The sequence below is a fragment of the Mastomys coucha genome, unplaced genomic scaffold, assembly GCF_008632895.1.
Source record: "Mastomys coucha isolate ucsf_1 unplaced genomic scaffold, UCSF_Mcou_1 pScaffold12, whole genome shotgun sequence".
Lineage (NCBI taxonomy): Eukaryota > Metazoa > Chordata > Mammalia > Rodentia > Muridae > Mastomys > Mastomys coucha.
In genome coordinates, this window is record NW_022196894.1 from 91880338 (window position 1) to 91900301 (window position 19964).

The 19964-nt window shown below is 49.0% G+C and overlaps 1 protein-coding gene across 4 annotated transcripts in view; it reads left to right on the plus strand.

The window, feature by feature from the left end:
• The first annotated feature begins 418 nt into the window (after window positions 1–418).
• Chaf1b (chromatin assembly factor 1 subunit B) overlaps window positions 419–19964 on the plus strand; it is a 23187-nt gene continuing 3641 nt past the window's right edge. Inside the window, exons 1-12 of one of the 4 annotated variants that reach the window (XM_031364475.1) lie at window positions 419–536; window positions 991–1181; window positions 1773–1905; window positions 3473–3590; window positions 4683–4786; window positions 9206–9302; window positions 10994–11078; window positions 11631–11724; window positions 14240–14309; window positions 14397–14488; window positions 17175–17337; window positions 18859–19290. In XM_031364475.1, the coding sequence (XP_031220335.1) occupies window positions 1056–1181; window positions 1773–1905; window positions 3473–3590; window positions 4683–4786; window positions 9206–9302; window positions 10994–11078; window positions 11631–11724; window positions 14240–14309; window positions 14397–14488; window positions 17175–17337; window positions 18859–19290 (1514 nt within the window). In that variant the 5' untranslated portion in view covers window positions 419–536; window positions 991–1055. Of the gene's footprint in view, window positions 537–887; window positions 1182–1772; window positions 1906–3472; window positions 3591–4682; window positions 4787–9205; window positions 9303–10993; window positions 11079–11630; window positions 11725–14239; window positions 14310–14396; window positions 14489–17174; window positions 17338–18858; window positions 19291–19964 lie in introns of those variants that run through there. The other 3 variants (XM_031364476.1, XM_031364478.1, XM_031364477.1) reach the window with 3 other exon arrangements.

Sequence of the window (19964 nt, forward strand, 5' to 3'; positions counted from 1 at the left end):
TATATATTTTTTTGTTTAGTCACAACAAAACTGGCCTGGAACTCTCTGTAGCTGAAGATAACCTCCCGTGCTAAGGAGTGCTGAGATCATTTGGCAGGGGCTGGTGACAGAACCGCCGCTGTGGCTAGCACGCTATCAGCTGGCTGCGTCTCTAGCCCGGCTTTTCTTTCTAGACTGTAAATTCCCGGCGGGCAGATCTGTGGGTTGAGCAGGTGGCACTGACGCGTGGTAGGTAGGACACCCCATAACTCGGGGTAGCGGGCCGACGTGGGACCAGCCTGGGCTCCGCAGGGACGCGGGAATCGGATTCCCAGCACCGCCCACCGGAAGCCACGGAGCCCCGAGAGTGCCGCCCACAGGGAGGAGAGATGCTCGGAACCTCGGAGCAGGAGACTTTTGTCCCGTGACGGCCCCGCCCACTCGGAGGCGGGACGCCCTGGAGCTCCGCCCTCGAGGGGGGGGCGTGGTGGGGCGGGGCGTGCGGCGCGCGGGAAGCTGCGGGCGGTGGCGGCTCCGAGTGGACCTAGTCAGTGCAGGTAGGTTTCTCGCTGATACCGGGTTTCCGTGCCTCTGGCCTGGGTTGGGCTGCAGCTGCTCGCCGGGGCCGCGGGTCCTGAAAGGCGCGGGCGCAGGCGAAGGCCAGTTCGTCCCAGGCCGCAGTTTCCACCGGGACCCGGACTCGCGCTCCTCCCGCCAGGCCCGCCGCCCGCACGCGCGCCCCTCCGCGCGAACCCCCTTTCCTGCCGCTCCCCGGGATGACTGCCCGTACCTCGCCCGGTACTGGTCCCTGGGACCCCACCTCGGCGTGATGCTTCTCGCTGTCCGGCTTCGCTTCCATCTGGGGTGTTTGGTTTCTTTCTCTTCCGGAACCGTGCACTGAATGGAAGTCTCTGCCTGCGCGAGCGCTTTAGCTGAAGATTGCGGATGTCTGGGCCGCGGCGTCGCCAGCAGCTTCTGCGCTGCTTACCCGGCTCGCCCTTGCTGTTCCAGGGTCCCTGTTGAACTCTTTGGTAAGGTTTCCAGCCTCTCCCTTTGCCTGGCGGAGACTCTGGAGGATGAAAGTGATCACGTGTGAAATCGCCTGGCACAACAAGGAGCCAGTGTACAGCCTGGACTTCCAGCATGGGGCAGCCTGGAAGATCCACAGGCTGGCATCCGCGGGGGTGGACACCGCCGTCAGGGTAAATGGACAGGCGGGAGGACACAGGGAGGTTCTACTATGCGGAGCGCAAGTTTTCGTTCCTTTGTTTAAAACCGAAGGCAGTAACTCAAGTCGGTTGGCCACCTAGTCCAGTATACTAAGTTCTGAAGCCTGGGGTTAGCAAGGAATGCTGGGAAGATTAGCTTTCTTAACATTTGCTACATTGTTACAAGTGGGTTTTCTGTATTTTAGAATACTAAACTAGGAACTCCGTGGTGCTGCCAGGCATGTATCCCCAGTACCCATAAGGTACAAGTCTAAAGTTTGAAATTCTCAGCAATAGTGAGTGTGAGGCCAACTTGGGCTAGGTGAGGCCTTGTCTCAAAAGAGTAGTAGTGAGCATAGCTCCTGTGCTCTGTGCTTTGCCCATTTGCTCAGGAAAAAACTGGAAGGGGGAATAGCAGGTACCGGGACTGATGGTTTGCAGTTTTGCTAATACTTCCTTTGATTTACAAAGTTTCAAAAAGAAAATTGCATTTTCTGCCAGAAAATAAGTAGTTGTCTCCTGCTCCTGGGAGAGAGTTAGGAGGTGGCTAGTGTGTTTCTGCAATGTATGCCTTGCCGTCCACAGATCTGGAAGGTGGAGAAGGGGCCAGATGGGAGAGCCATTGTGGAATTCCTCTCTAATCTTGCTCGGCACACCAAAGCTGTCAATGTTGTACGCTTTTCTCCAACTGGGGAGATTTTAGCATCTGGAGGAGATGGTAAGTATTGTACTTAACCATCCTTAACCCTGACATGAATCTCCTGTCTAGTAATGACACTTGAGCTGGGGTGACATGGACCAGTGATCACAGCATGTTGGAGGACTGAGAATTCAATACCAGCCCTGGCTAAATAGTAACATTATTTTCACGAAAAGAAAATCGGACAATAAGATCTGAGCCCTCGCTTTTTCCCTGTCTGCCTTTCAGCGCACTTAACACGTAACATTTTAGAAGAGTGTGTCAGAGTTGGAAGATGAAAGACACGCAGTAAACTCAGAAGATATATCTGAAAATAGTTCTTTGTCCATTTGTCGCCTGCAGGCTGGTTGGGTGTGGTAGATCTGTCAGCATCCCAGGGTTGTCAGAGCCAGCACCTCACCTCTGTGTAATTCATGGACTTTGGGAATGTTCTCAGAATTTGTGCCTGTTTGGGGTAGATTGATTTGTATTGTGTGCTTGAGTTTAAAAGGGATAAAAGAATACAGAAAAAGTAATCCTTATACCATAATTAAATACTTTAGACAACAGTAGAAAGTAAAACAAACCTTAGTTTTTGTTTGGGAAAAGAGGCATAGTTGCATTCTGTGCCCTAGTGCCCAGAGTATGTGAGGTGTGTCTGTGTATGTGCATACATTGTACATTAATACGATGTGCATGCATACACACATTTGTTGTAAGTAGAACAGCTTTGAGGGTGCTGTAGGCCATCTCCTATGAGGTGGCCCTGGGGTGTTTCCCCATTACAGAGTCCCTTAGCCTTAAAGACAGAGACCCCCCTCTGGTCAGCTCACGGAGAGTGTTGATCTGTCCAGCCAACTCTCTCTAGCAGGCTCCCTGATGAACTTATGGAGCTTGGATTCCAGGTAGCTTTGAGTGAGCTCTTCTTGTCTATATTTCCTGCTCCCTCGTTTGCTCTCCTTTCTGGGAATGCTAATAGAATCATGTTACACAGAGAGCCGATAGTCACCTCAGGAGAAATTGTTAGGTTCAGACCATTGCTATGTCAGGCTGATGTATCTGATGTGTCCATATGATACAGTGAAGTAATATGTGGCTTACCATGTGCAAGCCACTGAGCTGTAAGTGCTTTACCAGATTCCTACACTCAGTGCTCATGGGCACTGTGAAGTGGGTGTGCATCGAGATGGAGCTCCACAGGCATGGACTGCAGGCCCTGACCTTTCCCCTTCCTGACCAGCCATCTATAAGCTGATGTCTAGTTTCTCGATGCGATCATTTATTTTGCTCAGGAGCTTATTTATATGTATGGTGATCCTAGATAGGATCTGCTAGTGAAGGTCTTTGTGTTTTTCTGGGGTAGGGTCTCATGTAGCCCAGGCTAACCTCAAACTCACCATGTAACCTTGTACTTCGGATCTGCCTGCCTCAGACTTCCAAGGGCATACACCACCATGCTCCGCCTGTCCATATTCTTGAATGTGAGTGACTCTTCATGTCTAGAGAGTCCATTGAGCAACATAAAACATACAGAACACCCTAAAACTCCAGACGTGAAGGAGGGTGTGGGAGGGCCTGGTTCATGCTATACTGATTTACCTCATAGATGCCGTCATTCTGTTGTGGAAGATGAATGACAGCAAGGAGCCGGAGCAGACTGCTTTTCAAGATGAAGATGAGGCTCAGCTGAATAAGGAGAACTGGACTGTAGTAAAGACCCTGAGGTAATGGGAGGGACTGTGGCCACAATTAATTTTTAATTAAAGATATAGCCTGGTTATTCTTTTTTTTTTTTTTTGGTTTTTCGAGACAGGGTTTCTCTGTGTTGCCCTGGCTGTCCTGGAACTCACTCTGTAGACCAGGCTGGCCTCGAACTCAGAAATCCGCCTGCCTCTGCCTCCCAAGTGCTGGGATTAAAGGCGTGCGCCACCACCGCCCGGCTCACTAGCCTGGTTATTTTAATTTATGATTGTTTAGTTTATGACTGAGAGTGTTGTGTGTGAATACCTGCTGCGGTCAGAAGGGGGCAGCAGATCTCTCGGAGCTGCAGTCACAGGGGTTTAGTTAGTGGTACCCAAGAACAAAATCTGACTTCTGAAGGAGCAGCAGGTGTGATTAATCTCCAGCCCCCAATTGATTCTTCTTTACAGCCTGAATACCTTAATAGTTTATGTACCTAACTTAAAGCCTTGTCTACTTTATTAGACAATAAAGAATTAAACATTATAAAAATAGATTTTTTTTCTTTCTATTATGAAGTTTCTCTTGGTAAAAAAGAATCAGATCTTCCCCCATCTGGTTTTTGAGCCAGGCTAGTCTAGTTGTGTAGCCCAGGCTAGCCTTGAATATGCTACCCTATTCCCTCAGCTTCCTAGTGCTGGATTGTCAGTGTGGGCTTATGATGCCCTTTGATTCATGTTAGCTACAGATGTCTCTGAAAACAGGTATTTATAACCAGGGCTGACACAGTTCCACGGGAAGTTCCTAGAGTCTAATATCAATGTGTGGTTCTCGACTTTGAACATTTTTTTTTCCCCAGTTTTTCAAGACATGGTTTTTCTGGGTACCCCTGGCTGTCCTGAAACTTTGTGTAGATTAGGCTGGCCTTGAACTCAGAAGTCCTTCTGCCTCTGCCTCCCTAGGGCATGCAGCAGCACTGCCCGGTGAACTCACTCTGTAGACCAGGCTGGCCTTGAACTCAGAAATCCTTCTGCCTCCCTCGGGCATGCAGCAGCACTGCCCGGTGACTTTGAACTTTGTGAAAGCTTTTCTCTTTCTGCAGTAATAATATTATTCCTTCTGTCTTTGGGCTCTAGGGGCCACTTAGAAGATGTGTATGATATTTGCTGGGCGACCGATGGGAATTTGATGGCCTCTGCCTCTGTAGATAACACAGTTATCATATGGGATGTCAGTAAAGGTGAGCTGTATACTTATTTCATTAACATGATGTGTATATGTGTGATTACATTCGTGTAGTGCCCATGAAATCCAGACCAGGTTGCCAGATCCCCTGGAGCTGGAGTTCCAGGCAGTTGTAAGGCTCCCAATCTGGGGACTAGGAACCAGCAAGCTGGGGTCCTCTGAGAGCAGTTAAGTGTTCTGAGCCGCTGAGCTCCAGACCAAGGAGGAAGGAGATACCAGCTTAGGGATGCTGAGTCAGTAACTGGTGGCAGAGGCTGAAATCCAGGCACTGCCTAGACCTTCCTTATTTCATTCTGCCAGGGTCGGCCAAGTGACGAGTCCCACCCTTGTCTCCTTCTGTCTTCCAAAGTCTTTACTTAAGAAACAGCGTCTCTGAGCCCGTGTCTTGGTTACTTTCCTATTGCTGTGATAAGCCACCATGACCAAGCGAACTTATAAAAGGAAGTAGAAGGTGGTTTGAGTGTACAAGCCCATGGGAAGTAGCACTGTCAGTGGCCTTGGTGGAGGAAGTGTGTCACTGTGTGGGTTGGCTTTGAGGTCCTGCGCTCAGGTTCTGCCTAGTTCGGGAAAAGCCCTCCTCCTGGCTGCCGTGGGATCAAGATGTACAGCTCTCAGCTCTTCCTCCAGTACCGGATCCGCCTGCATGCTGCCATGCCTCCCACCATGATGATAATGCACTGAACTTCTGAAACCGTAAGCCAGCCCCAATTAAATGTTCATCGATATAAGACTTGCTTTGGTCATAGTGTCTCTTCACAGCAGTAAAACTCCAACTAAGACAGAAGTTAGTACCAGGGACTTGGATATTGCTGTGATAGACCTGACCTTGCTTTTGTTTGGAATAATGTGTATTTTGGAACTTTGGATTTGGAAGCGGTGGAATACTTTTAGTGGGGCTTAATGGACTATTCTAGGAGGAATATGGAAGACATTGGTGGTGACATGGTTTGAACTATGGGATTCTGGCTCTAGATGTCTCAGAGGAGAAGAATTTTAGTTTGTGCCTAGAGATTGTTCTTCTGATATTTTGGTGAAGGACATGGCTGCTTTCTGCCCTTGTTCAAAGAGTCTCTGTGAGGCTAAGGTGAAGAGATTCATCAGATTAATTGCATTGACAAAAGAAGTCTTAAATCCACTAAGTTTAGACTCTGTCCTATGGTTCACTCTTAGGAGGAGTGTTTTGATCAAGTGTAGCAACCTTAGAAAGCAAAGATTCAAAATGTGTGGGTCAAAGAGGAAAGGAATACCAGGAAGTCGAGTAGAGCCGAAGCAGGGGGTCCCAAAGCCCACCCCCACAGTGACACTTTCTGTGGGCCATGCATATTCAAACCACAAGGTGTTTAATTTGGTGCTCAGAGTTTCAGAGGGTTAGATCCATGAGCATCATGGTGTATGGTGTTAGGCAGGCAGGCATGGTGCTGGAACAGTGCCCGAGAATTCACATCTTGTTCAGCACTCATGAGGCAGAGAAGGAGAGCTCACTAGCTGGGATCGGCTTTTAATACCTCGGAATCCTCCACCCTGGTGACTCCCCTCCTCCAACAAGGCCAGTTTGGCCAACTGGAGACTAGGCACTCAAGTTATGGGGCCGTCCTCATTCAGACCTCCGAGCTCCCTCAAGCACATTGTCTCTGTCTAGCTTGCCTCTCATGTGATCCTAAGCCACTATGTCTCTGACCCCTTTCTTCATCCTACCCTTGTAGACAAACCCCTGCCTGAGATCCGGGTTGGTTTCTAACTTTAAGTTTCCTGGTGCTGGCCTCACAGAGCTCAGGCTCTTGTGCTTGCCAGGCCTGTCCTTCCTCGTGTTCCTCTGGTTAGCTTCAATGAGACCTATGTAGGCCCCCTTGAGCCTGCCTTCCAATCAACCCTTCCTTAATTCCAGCCAACTTCCTGGAAAGCCTTTCCAGGAGAGAGATCCCCTCAGGTGTAGTCGGGAGGACGGCACATATGAATTAGGTTGAAGCATGTGTCCTGTGCTGTGGGTCATGGGCACTGTGGGTTAGCAGTGCTGGTGAGTGATGGGTGTGGAATTGGGGTGGCAGTGGGGTGGGTGAGGAAGGGAAGGGGTTGAAAGAGTTGGGAAAATGGAGAGTTCTCTCACCCTCTCACGGACTGAATCCGCGGCCTTTGGCTTGCTTTAATGTTCCAAGGCCTTTGAATGGTAATTTAAATTACTAAATATTGCTTAGTTTGAGTGAAGTGGACTAGTCTGAGTAGCCTGTGAATTGAGGGCTAGTCAGTAGTTCTGTATGGTCTAGAAGCTGCCTCTTACCAGCAAAACAGACATGAAGTTAAATGGATAGACTTTCAAGTTGATGTTTGTTGCAGAAAAGTCTATACTTAGAGATGAATTCAGGTCTAAGTCCTTCTTGTGTCTGTATCCAACTGACAAGCCTGTGTGTGTCAAGCTGATGAATTGGGGCACCTTGTGCTGAACACCAACCTTCATTAAGATGGGGGATGAGAGAGACCAGGCCCTGGAAAATGATAGAGAAATCATCCTGGAAAGTGGTGGAGTACAGTTACACAATGGTTAGAAATCACAGGAAAGAATCCCAGACCGGTGCTGGAGAGATGGCTCAGCTGGTAAGAGCACTGACTGTGCTTCTGAAGGTCCTGAGTTCAAATCCCAGCAACCACATGGTGGCTCACAACCATCTGTGCCCTGTTCTGGAGTGTCTGAAGACAGCTACAGTGTACTTACATATAATAAATAAACAAATCTTTAAAAAAAAGAAAATCCCAGACCCAAGGTTGCTGAGGACTAATTCACACGCAGAAGTAAGCAAACACAGCTAGATATAGCCGCTCGTGCCGGTACTCCCTGCACACAGGAGGCAGGAGAATTGCTGGGAGTTTGAGTCCTACCTGATCTACATGGTGAGTTCCTAGCCAGCTTGGACTATAGAGTGAATTCTAGACTAGCTTGGGCTACAAGACAAGCTGTGTGCATGTGCACGAGCACATACGTATGAAGGCTTCATGAATATTTTCCTTTGGTCTGGGGAGGCTCTGTTGCTGGCTTCCTGATGAGGGAGGGCCTTTGTTAGCCTGCCCAGCCCAGGCCCTGCTCCCACCCCTCCATCCTTTTGTGTCTGACTTGTCACTCTTCTGTCATATTTTCCAAACTCTGGTTTCTTTGTTTGCCTTGAAGTTCTTTGTAACCAAGGCTAGCCTTGAACCCCACCTCCTCTTTGCCAGTGTCACGGGTATACACCACCACGTCTGGCTTCAGCTCCCTCTTTGAAACACAGATCATTGGCCGGGCATGGTGGTGCATACCTTTAATCCCAGCACTTGGGAGGCAGAGGCAGGCGGATTTCTGAGTTCGAGGCCAGCCTGGTCTACAGAGTGAGTTCCAGGACAGCCAGGGCTACACAGAGAAACCCTGTCTCAAAAAACCAAAAAAAAAAAAAAGAAACCCAGATCATTTCCCAGATGGCAGTCTTGGCCTATTGGCTGCCTACAAAGCTCTCACTGCTGTGCCTCTTTCCTTTCATCTTGTTCTGATTCCTCCCTTTCACCTCAGCAGTTCAACATTGTCACCATCAAGAGTGTAAGCTAGGAGAAAGGGATTCTCTCTTGTGCATGTCATGTCATCCCTCCCACCCCCATCCTACCTTCTTAGGGTTGCTATTGCTTCAATGAGACACCATTACCAAAGCAACTCTTTTTTTTTTGTTTTGTTTTGTTTTGTTTTGTTTTGTTTTGTTTTTTTGAGACAGGGTTTCTCTGTGTAGCCCTGGCTGTCCTGGAACTTACTCTGGAGACCAGGCTGGCCTCGAACTCAGAAATCCGCCTGCCTCTGCCTCCCAAGTGCTGGGATTAAAGGCATGTGCCATCACTGCCCAGCTCCAAGGCAACTCTTACAAAGGAAAAATCTGAAGTGGGGCTGGCTTACAGTTTCAGAAGTTCAGTCTGTTATCATCATGGCAGGAAGCATGGCAGCATGCAGGCAGACATGGTTCAGGAGAGGGAGCTGAGAGTTCTACCTCTGGCTCCTCAGGCAGCAGGGAGTGAGTTTAGACACACTTCCTCCAACGAGACCACACCTACTTTAACATGGCCACACCTCCTGATAGTGCCAACTCCCTTGGAGCCCGTGGGAGCCATTTTCTTTCAAACCGCCATACTTCCCAGAGAACTAAACTGAAGGCTCTGATATCATGCCTGCTTCCTCTAACCCACACAGCCTCATGCTTGCTGTACACACCTGGCCCTCATGCTGTGATGGGGGGCGGGGCTGGTGGAGTGATCTTTGGGTCCCCCAGTCTGACTCGGTTTGGAACACAGCCTCTCTGAGACTGCCTGCAGAATGGCGGCCTGGAAGTAGGAGACTGTGCTAAAGTTGTGGTTCCTGCAGCGGGCTTCCTGGAAGCCTTGATAATAACTTTCTTATGCTTCTTCGTAGGGCAGAAGATTTCCATTTTCAACGAGCATAAAAGTTACGTGCAAGGAGTAACCTGGGATCCCTTGGGTCAGTACATCGCCACCCTGAGTTGTGACAGGTTTGTAAGTAACATGAACATTTTTGCAAATGTTTTATCGCAACCCTACTAAGGGATTGACAGTCCAGCTTTGGCTTTTTTGTTCTGTTCTGTTCTGCTTATTCTGACAAGACAGGAATTAGAGACTAATTAGGACAAGTGTCTTCTGCAGAGCTGACAGCAGTGAATCTTTATTGGATGGGTGAATTGATGTAGAAAGAATGCTTTTGTTTACCTGCATGAAGTCTTCGTACCAGGTGTGTGCCTAGTGCTCTCAGAGGGCATTGGATCCCCTGGAACTGGAGTTACAGTTGTGAGCTGTCAGTGCTCGAACACACTGGGCTCCTCTACAAGAGCAGTACCTGCTCTTACCCACCAGTGCATCTCTCCACTCCGTTAGGAAGAGCTTTTTAACATCAAGTAAACTGAATCACACTTGATCTCAAGGAGACGAGCCAAGTTATGTTTTGTCAGAGTGCTCGGATCCAACCCAGAACCTCGCTGGTGCTAGGCAACGCCCACACCTCCTTCTGATCAGTTTCTACTTTTATCTGTGTGAATGTTTACCTGTATATATATTATATGTGCACCACATGTATGACCACAGAGATCAGATCCCCTGGAAGTGGAACTGCAGCCACTGTGAGCCTCCATGTGGTGTTGGGAACTGACCCTCTGTAAGAGCAGTGGTGCTCCTGACCAGCTTATCTCCACAGACCCCATTGTTTTGTTGTTGTTGTTGTTTTGATACAGTGTTCCCTGTAGTTCAGGCTGGCCTTTTTACTTAGCCAAGGCGGTCTTTGGACTTGAAGCTTCTTGGCCCCACCTCCTCAGTGTTAGGATTCCAGCTTGCCCTGGTAATTCCGTGCTAGAGACCGAACGCAGGCATCTTACCTGCTCCACAAGCGCTTGGACAGCTGAGCTAAATCCCCAGTTCTCAACTGCTTTTAATTTAAAAACTAAATTTATGGGCCTGAAATAAAAACAATGTGTAAGGGTTAGGGCTTGTTTACTACAGTGCTCCTGTTAGGTTGTGAGGGCTGTGCGTTTTCTTGTGTCTCACTGAAGCACTTGAGAGCAGTTTGCTTACTCGGAACTGGGAACTGCATCTATAGCACTGAGAACAAGCGTGTGACTTGAGAGCCTGACTCATCTATCCAGTTTTCCCATCCTGGCTCTTTGAGGGAGTGGAGAGAGTGCCACTAAGTCTTATTGATCATCCCCCTGCCTCAGCCTTCTGATGTCTCATTCCATAACCAAGACTGGTTTTGTACTCATGGTGATCCCTCTGCCTCAGCCTTCTGTGTGCAAGAATCTCAGGTGTGAGTCACTTTATCTGGCATTCCTTATTCCTGTAAACCCCAGTGAACAAGACTGTCTACACAAAACAAATGTCATTATAGTCACACAGGTTGCCATTGGGCCAAATGTTCATGGCTCAAAAATTGGGATTGGGCCTTGGTTGTGTAAGGATCTGAACTGTTTATTCAGTGAGGAGTACATAAGGGAAATGGAGTAAAGCAAATCCACATCCTAATTCCTCTCCGAGGCTCGCTCAGATGGCTGATGCCTCCCATGCCTCTGCTGCTCGGTGAAGTCTGGTCATCCATAATGGTCCAGCTGAAGAGTGGCATCCGCAGACGGGCAGTGGGTTGTCACTGTGTGAGACCCAGTTCCGGGCTGGCCCGGGACTCAGACTTCTCTTTCTTCAGGGTACTGCGGGTCTATGGCACCCAGAAGAAGCGTGTGGTTTTCAACATTTCAAAGATGCTCTCGGGTCAGGGGCCTGAAGGAGAGGTAGGAAGTGCTTATCATTATCTATGGGTGCACATATGTGTTTGTGTGTTGTGTGTGCACACGAGTGTGTCTTTGGTATGTGTGTATGCATGGATGTGTGTGTGTGTGTGCGCGCGTGTTTGGGCACATGTAAGAGTGTGTGTGTGTGTGTTTGTATGTGTGTGTTTGAGTGCACATACAGGAACATGTACACACATACGTGTTACAGTGTGCTTATGAAGGTCAGGAGTCAGTTCCCTCAGTGCACTGTATGAGCCCTGGGAACTCAGATCGACAGAGTTGGCAACAAGTGCCTCTTACCCCCCAAGCCATTCACCAGCCCAGCATAAGTACCTCGCCATTCCTTCTACAGTACTTTGAGGTCTGTTGAATGTGGGGGCAGGCGGGAGGAGTCATCCTTGTCGCTGAGTCACGGCATTGGCCCGACCTGTGGGCTAACCGATGAGGCTTCCCCTTGGACTGTCTTATTAGCATGCCAGTTCTGAAGTGGTGAGCCTGTGGAGAAGTGGAGAGTGAGATGCTTTCAAATGACTCCAAGCTCTGTTACCACAGGCAAGAAGTTTCCGGATGTTTCATGACGACAGCATGAAGTCGTTCTTCCGAAGACTCAGTTTTACTCCAGATGGGTCTTTGCTCCTCACTCCAGGTGTGTCTAGCGGCATGTGACAAAGGGATGTGATGGTACCACATTGACATCTCTGTTCCTGTTCACTTAGGGCATAGCGCGTACAGGTGTGAGCGGAGTGGTGGTGCAAGCCTTCTACTGACCCACTACATCCCATTTGTTCTCTGAGTCATGGTCTCATGTAGCTCAGGCTGGTCCTGAACTTAGGTAGCCGAAGATGATCCTGAACTTCTCATCCTCTTATCCCTGTTTCTTGAGTGCTGGGATTCAGATGTGTAGCCCGGGCCTGGCTGGGAATGTATATGGTAAAACTGTACTTTCATATGGTAAAACTGTAGCAGACTAAAACAGCAGGTGCATAATGGAAGGGCACCTGATACCTTTGATACAATATATCCTACACAGCGGCCCTCTCAACTGGCAAAAAAGCAAAACACAAAACCTGAAAGAAAGAATGAGGACTTAGACGAAACTCATTAGTCAGGTGTTGACCGAGGTATGTAAGGCTCTGGGGTCAACCCTTAGCACCACAGATAAATCATTGAGTGAGTAAAAACAAGGCACAGATTACACCCAGGGACAGGCTCTGATGCCCGGAAGAGGCAAATGCAGAACTGAACTGTGTGACAGTTTAGATGTTGCTATTCTGTTCAGGTTGACAAAAAGTAACAGTTCCCTTGCAGCCGAGCAGGAGGCGGAGGCGGGTGTTGGCTGGAAATGTGGCTTGTTTAAATGCAGCCTGGTAAAGCCACCCAAGCCCCATGCCTCACAGCTGAGACACAGTTCCTTAGCAAGGAGATCCCGGGAGTGTCTAGGCAAATATGTCAGCAACATGTGCTGGCATTTGCCTATCATCCAACACTTGGCAGCTGGAGGTGGGAGAAGACCAAGGGCATCCTTGATTCGGTAGTAAGTTCAAGACCAACCTGGGATGCATGAGACCCTGGCTCAAACAAACAAATCAGGACCAAACAAATAAAATCAGCCAACCTCCCCACCCAAACCTAAATCTCTAAAGCCCCTGATCAGTACTTCTCGGCAGAGGACAGTGGTTTTCTGCTAGTAAGTATTACAGAGTGACCAAAACAGAGGGCCTTAACACCGTATGAGCTGATTTTTTTCTTTTAAGATTTATTTATTTATTTCATGTATGTGAGTACACTATCGCTGTCCAGATACACTAGAAGAGGGCATCAGATCCCATTACACATGGTTGTGAGCCACCATGTGGTTGCTGGGATTTGAACTCAGGACTTCTGGAAGATCAGTCAGTGCTGGGTTTTTTTTGTTTGGTTTTTGGTTTTTCGAGACAGGGTTTCTCTGTGTAGTCCTGGCTCCTGGAGCTCACTCTGTAGACCATGCTGGCCTCGAACTCATAAATCCGTCTGCCTCTGCCTCCCAAGTGCTGGGATTAAAGGCGTGCGCCACCACCGCCTGGCCAGTCAGTGCTCTTAACCACTGAGCCATCTCTCCAGCCCATGAGCTGACTTTTATGGACTGTTGACAAGCAAATAGGGAACATGTAATTCTCTATTCTTACAACAGATGCACTGAAAAGAGCACTGTGTTGAAGTATGTGTGCGCCTTTGTGTGCCCAGGGAAACAGAAGCAGCCTTGGCTTGTCACAATGGGGTAGTGGGGAAGGATCGGCCCTGGATAGCTGTATACAAAAGCAAGAGTAGAATCCTCCCTTGCAGTTCCAGAATTGGCCACATGTTAAGACGGCATGCATAGGGGGGTGGAGAGATGGGTTAGCAGCTAAGAGCACTGAATGCTCTCTTCCAGAGGTCCTGAGTTCAAGTCCTAGCAACCACATAATGGCTGGAAACCATCTGCAATGGGATCCATTGCCCTCTTCTGGTGTGTCTGAAGACAGCAACAGTGTGTTCACATCAAAATAAATAAATCTTTTGTTTGTTTGTTTGGTTGGTTTTTTTGTTTTTCGAAACAGGGTTTCTCTGTGTAGTCCTGGCTGTCCTGGAACTCACTCTGTAGACCAGGCTGGCCTCAAACTCAGAAATCTGCTTGCCTCTGCCTCGCAAGCGCTGGGATTAAAGGTGTGCACTACCACTGCCCAGATTAAAATAAATAAATCTTAGAGAGAGAAAAAGATGGTATACGTATGTTTTATACCATGTGACAGGTCCTGCAGGAGTCTGCAGCGTGGACTAGGTCTCCTGACAGAAAGCTGGCACAGAGAGATGGACAGCCAAGATCTGAATCTGGGAACAGACTTGGAGGCTCACATGCTGGCAGCTGGAGCCAGCCACAGGGCTCCATCGGCTACATTTGTCTCTGTTTTCCCCCACAGGATTTTACAAGTGAAAGCCCCTGGCCTGGGGAGGTGACAGGCAGGTAGCAGTAGAGCAGAGAGTGGGACCACACAGAGGGAGCACTTGTGTTTGCCTCTGTCACAGATACCCTGTGAAGGGTTTACCACTTGAAGGGAGGATGTTCTAGACTGGAAGGCTTGCGAGCTTTTGCTGGCAAACAGTGTGACTGTGGCTCTTTCTTCCCTCCCTCCCCTGCTCCACAGCTGGATGTATGGAGTCTGGTGAGAATGTGACAAACACCACTTATGTGTTCTCCAGGAAACACCTGAAAAGGTACACAGAGGCAGGAATGGCCTCATCTTGCCCTTTTTGCCTCTGATGAGCATCAGTGCTCTTGCTAACCTGCAGTCACCCTCACAGGCCAATCGCCCACCTTCCGTGCCCTGGGAAAGCGACTCTTGCTGTCCGCTGCTGCCCTGTATACTTTGAACTGAGGCCGGTGGCGGAGACAGGTACCGTGGAAACTGCTGTGTGGGGGCGGGCTGTGGCTGTCCCATGGGGAAAACTCTATGGATTTGGCTCTGGTTTTTTTGTTTTGTTTGTTTGGTTTTTTAAAGATTTATTTATTTATTATACCTAAGTACACTGTAGCTATCTATCTTAAGACACTCCACAAGAGGGCATCAGATCTCATTACAGGTGGTTGTGAGCCACCATGTGGTTGCTGGGAATTGAACTCAGGACCTTCGGAAGAGCAGTCAGTGCTCTAAACCACTGAGCCATCTTTCCAGCCCTTGGCTCGGGTTTTTAATTTTGTTCACTTAGCATGTAAAAAAATGATTTGTTTCTGGGTGTACCATGAAGTGTTTGGTGTGTATATAATGTAATGCTTGCTGTGGCAACATCAAGTCCTTCCCTTAGCCTTTTTGACATGTGTATTCATATGTAGTCTCCCATGATGCATAGTGTATCTTTTCTCTCATTGCCCAGAATACAGTTTCTCATCTACAACAACATTGAAAGTACATTAGTACTAAGTTATTTCCCACTAGGCTTTTTGTTTTTATGTGGCTTATTGGCACAGGGTCTAAGTTGACTTCTGACTCACTGTCACATATCAGAGGATGACCTGACAGTGGGGTCTTGGGTATGCACCACCACACTTGGTTTTAGGTGGTGCTGAGGATTAAGCCCAGAGTCTTGCACACTAAGCCAATACCCTGTTGACTGAACTGTCCTCATCCCTCCATCTTCCTTTTGTATGTCTGAATTTTTTTTTTTTAAGATTTATTTATTTAATGTATATATGCTCTCTTCACACCAGAAGAGGGCATCAGATCCCATTACAGTTGGCTGTGAGCCACCGTGTGGTTGCTGGGATTTGAACTCAGGACCTCTTGAAGAGCAGTCAGTGCTCTTAACTGCTGAGATATCTCTCATGTGTGTCCCATGTGTGTCCGAATTTTGAATCTTGTGCCATATGCTATGTCTGCTTCAACTAGTGCTGGGTTTTCAGTTCTTGTCAATGTTCTTGAACTTTTTTCTGGGATCCAGTTACATTGCTTTGAAGATTCATTAGGTAGGACCAGGCAGGTGGTTCATGACACACCCTGAGGCAAGGCCTTCTGCGTTTTAACTGATGCCCCAGCTGTGAGATTCCCCCCTGGACGCCATGGTGCTGGAGATGCCTCCTTCTCTGAGACTGCTCCTCAGCCTGCTCCTGTCAGCACCAAGCTGGCAGCTCGTCCGCGGCCTGGAGCGCTCCAGCTGCCTTGATCTTCCTGAGCTATAAGAGCTCCCAGCCTTTCAGCAGGGGGCCTTCTAGGCCACAGCTGGAATCTGCTCTCCCTGGGCCTTGCAGGCCCCCTGTCAGGATCGCTGTGTCTCACTACCTGCTGCCCAGTGTCTGGAAAGCTGCTGTGCACCTACATGGCCTAGTGTATCTGGGAAAGGAAAGCTGTCCCCTGTGTTCTTCCATGATGGCAGCAGACACTCCTTTAAACCTTTAAATCCTTAATGGAAATGATATCGGTAACTCGACAGAGCTCGAAAAACATTAGCTGAGCCACCATGTCTGTTCACACCTGTTATCCTAGCACTTGGGAGGCCGGCCTGGGAGGCTTGCCCTGAGTTTGAGGTTCATTTGGGCTGCATGGGGAATTACAGGCCAGCCTGGGCCTGATGAGCTATACACACACACATTCACACTCTCCTACAAAAACAAAGTATCACTTAGTAGTGCTCCTAAGTGAAACTGTTTTCCTGTCAAAAAGCTTCACTTAGTTCATAGCACTTGGGAGTCCTTGATTACTGGTCGGGCTTCATTCATGCCTGTGTCAATCTGAGAACTGATCTTTTTTTTTCCTTTTTTTTGTTTTTTGAGATGGTTTCTCCATGTAACATCCCTGTCTTGGAGCTCAATCTGGAGACCAGGCTGACCTCAAACTCAGAGAGATCCACCTGCCTCTGCCTCCTGAGTGCTGGGATTAAAGATGTGTGACACTCATTTGAATTCCATATTTATTTATTTATTTATTTATTTATTTAAAGATTTACTTATGTTTGTGAGCTGTACAGATGGTTGTGAGCCTTCATGTGGTTGTTGGAAATTGAATTTTTAGGACCTCTGCTCGCTCTGGTCCGCCCCTCTCACTCTGGTCAACTTCGCTCACTCGGGCCCAAAGATTTATTTATAATTATACATATGTACACTGTAGCTGTCCTCAGATGTACCAGAAGAGGGCGTCCGATCCCATTACAGATGGTTTTGAGCCACCATGTGGTTGCTGGGAATTGAACTCAGGACCTTTGGAAGAGCAGTCAGTGCTCTTATCTACTGAGCCATCTCACCAGCCCCCTCTTTCTTTATTTTTTTTAATCTTATTATTATATGCAGGAGTGTGTGTTGGGGTTGCAATTGCAAGCTCAGTGCGTATGTGCAGGTCAGAGGACAACTTGGAGCCCTCAGTTCTTCCACACATGGGTCCTAGGAATCAAAGTCATGTTGGCAGCAGCCGTCCTCACCCGCTGAGCCATCTCACCAGCCCAGGACTCAGTTCTTCTGTATGGTTTATAGCAAACTAGCTTTTAGTGGCCTGGCATTTCCTTCCCCGAGGAGACAATTTGGTGACCTGGTTCTCTCCCAGAGAACCTTTGAGAATGTTCTTGTGACTTCACTCAGCTTGTCCCCTCTTACAGAGAAAGCGTCAGAGGAGCCCAGCCCCGAGCTGGTGAGCCTGCCCTACCGGATGGTGTTTGCAGTGGCCTCCGAGGACTCTGTATTGCTGTATGACACACAACAGTCTTTCCCATTTGGCTATGTGTCTAACATCCATTACCATACCCTGAGTGACATTTCCTGGTAAGTAACAGATGGCTGTGGAGGATAGATCTCTGAGCCAGGAAATAGTTTGTTTCCACAGACCCCAGATTTGGCATTATTTCTGTGAAGGAACTTTTATTAAAATGGAAGCCACTTTGCGTGCGTGTGTGGTGTGTGTGTGTGTGGTGTGTGTGTGTATGTGTGTGGTGTGTTTGTGCTGGGTATGTGCATGCATGTGCATGTGTGTACATGTAACACAGCATTTGTGGGAATGTCAGAGGACAGCTTATAGTAGTTTGTCCTCTCCTTCCACCACAGGTTCCAGAGATCTGAACTCAGGTCATCAGGCTTGTGCACAAAACACTTTTGACCTGCTGAGCTGTCTCTGCCCAGCAGTGAGTTCTGGTGCCGTGCACATTGCCCTGTGGGGATGAAGCAAATCAGCAAATAAGCTTCAGGGAGGCCCAGGGGACTTTTTGGTCGAAGACCTTACCTGCCAGTATTGGTTGACACAGCCGATGCCTTTGTCCCTGCAGACTCCAGTGCCTTGGGCTCACTTGTACTCTATCTAGCAAGGCTGGACACTCACCCGAGGCCCATGTAGCTTAGGTTGGCCTAAGCTTTACCATGTGCCTGAGATGACACAATGCTGGCTGTCTAGCTTCCTCTTCCCCTGTGCAAGGATAAGAGGTGTACACCAACATGTCCAGTGTATGCTTGGGACTGAACCTGGGGCCTCATGTGCACCAACATGTCCGGTTCACGCTTGGAACTGAACCCGGGGTCTCATGTGCACCAACATGTCCGGTTCACGCATGGCACTGAACCCAGGGTCTCGTGTGCACCAACATGTCCGGTTCACGCATGGCACTGAACCTGGGGTCTCGTGTGCACCAACATGTCCGGTTCACGCTTGGAACTGAACCAGGGGTCTCATGTGCACCAACATGTCCAGTTCACGCTTGGCACTGAACCCAGGGTCTCATGTGCACCAACATGTCCGGTTCACGCTTGGCACTGAACCCGGGGTCTCGTGTGCACCAACATGCCTGGTTCACGCTTGGCACTGAACCCAGGGTCTCATGCACACTAGGCTCAACCAACTGAAATATCTCTGTAGGTCTCTCGTTTTTCTCTATATATATGTTCTTATTTAGCGTGTGTATGTGTGGGGGTAGTGCATGTACTACAAGTCACATATGGAGGTCAGAGGAGAACTCTGGGGTCAGTTCTCCGGCCACCTCACATGGCACCCAGGAGTGGAGCTTTGGCCACCAGGCTTGAACCACAGGCACCCATACTGAGAGCCGTCTCATTGGCCCCAAATTTATTTTCCATGTTGGGAAAGAAAAGATTGAAGTTGAGAGGAGGGTGTACAGAGCAAGATAACTTACGAGACTGAGAAGGGACTGAGGAAGGGTGCCTGAAGTGCTCCTTCAGTCTGTTGTGCTGTCCCCCTGTTCCCCGTGGGTGCTGCCAGCTTCCTGACTGGCCATGGAAGGGTAAAGTATACTCTATAGACATTAAAGCTCTGGCTGCTTTCTTGTTCTGGGGACACAGGTCCAGCGATGGGGCCTTCTTGGCCGTTTCCTCCACGGATGGTTATTGCTCATTTGTGACCTTTGAGAAAGGTGAACTTGGCATACCTTTGAAAGAGAAGCCAGTTTTAAGCATAAGAACTCCTGACACAGCAAAGAAAACCAAGAACCAGACACACCAGGGATCTTCACCAGGATCCAGATCAGTCGAAGGAACCCCTGGCAACAGAATCCAAGACCCCAGCAGCCCCTGCACCACCCCCCCACCAAGCACACAGTCCCCGGCTCCGGCTCCCATCAAGGACAGCCCCTCAGCCATCCCAGCTGCCAAAGGCTCCTTGCCACGGCCTTCAGATGAGAAGACCCTCCAGCCTGCTAGTCAGAACATGAAAGCACCCCAACCCCGCAGGGTCACACTGAACACGCTGCAGACCTGGGGCAAGACAGCCCCCCGGTAAGAGCATTTGATAAAAGTGGGCCCCAACATAGCAAATATTGAAGGTTCCACCTCCCTCCTTCTAGACCTGCATTCCTACCTAGGGGTGGAGCCTAGCATCCTGCCATGATTCCATGTCCTGGTGGCTGCTGTCAGGCCCTGGGACTTTCCCGAGCCTTGCCTCCCAACTCCCCTGCCATGTTCCCAGAGCATGCTCTGCCCTCTGAGATCTCCATGCCTGCTTCCTGGGAAGGAAGCCTTGGATACAGTAACGTTAGAATCCTCCTGAGACCCAGTTGAATGTGTCTTGAGAGGCTTTCTCACATGGTGACTAAATGCCTGAAATAATCAAGTTGAAAGGAGGAGAGCCATATTTCGGCTTACAGGGTCCAAAGCATCATTCCACTGTTAATTGTCTCATTGCTCTGGCATGTGGCAGCATTACAGGGTGGTAGGTGTGTGTGGCAAAGGAAGCTGTTTACCTCATGGACAGGGAAGAAGGAACCAGTGTCCCTGTGTCCTCTTCAAGGGCACCCTCAGTGGTCTAACATCATCTCCTGACCAGCAGTTCTCAACCTGCAGTCAGGACCCCACAGGGGTCACCTGTCAATCGGATAACCCTGTAGTCAGGACCCCACAGGGGTCACCTGTCAATCGGATAACCCTGCAGTCAGGACCCCACAGGGGTCACC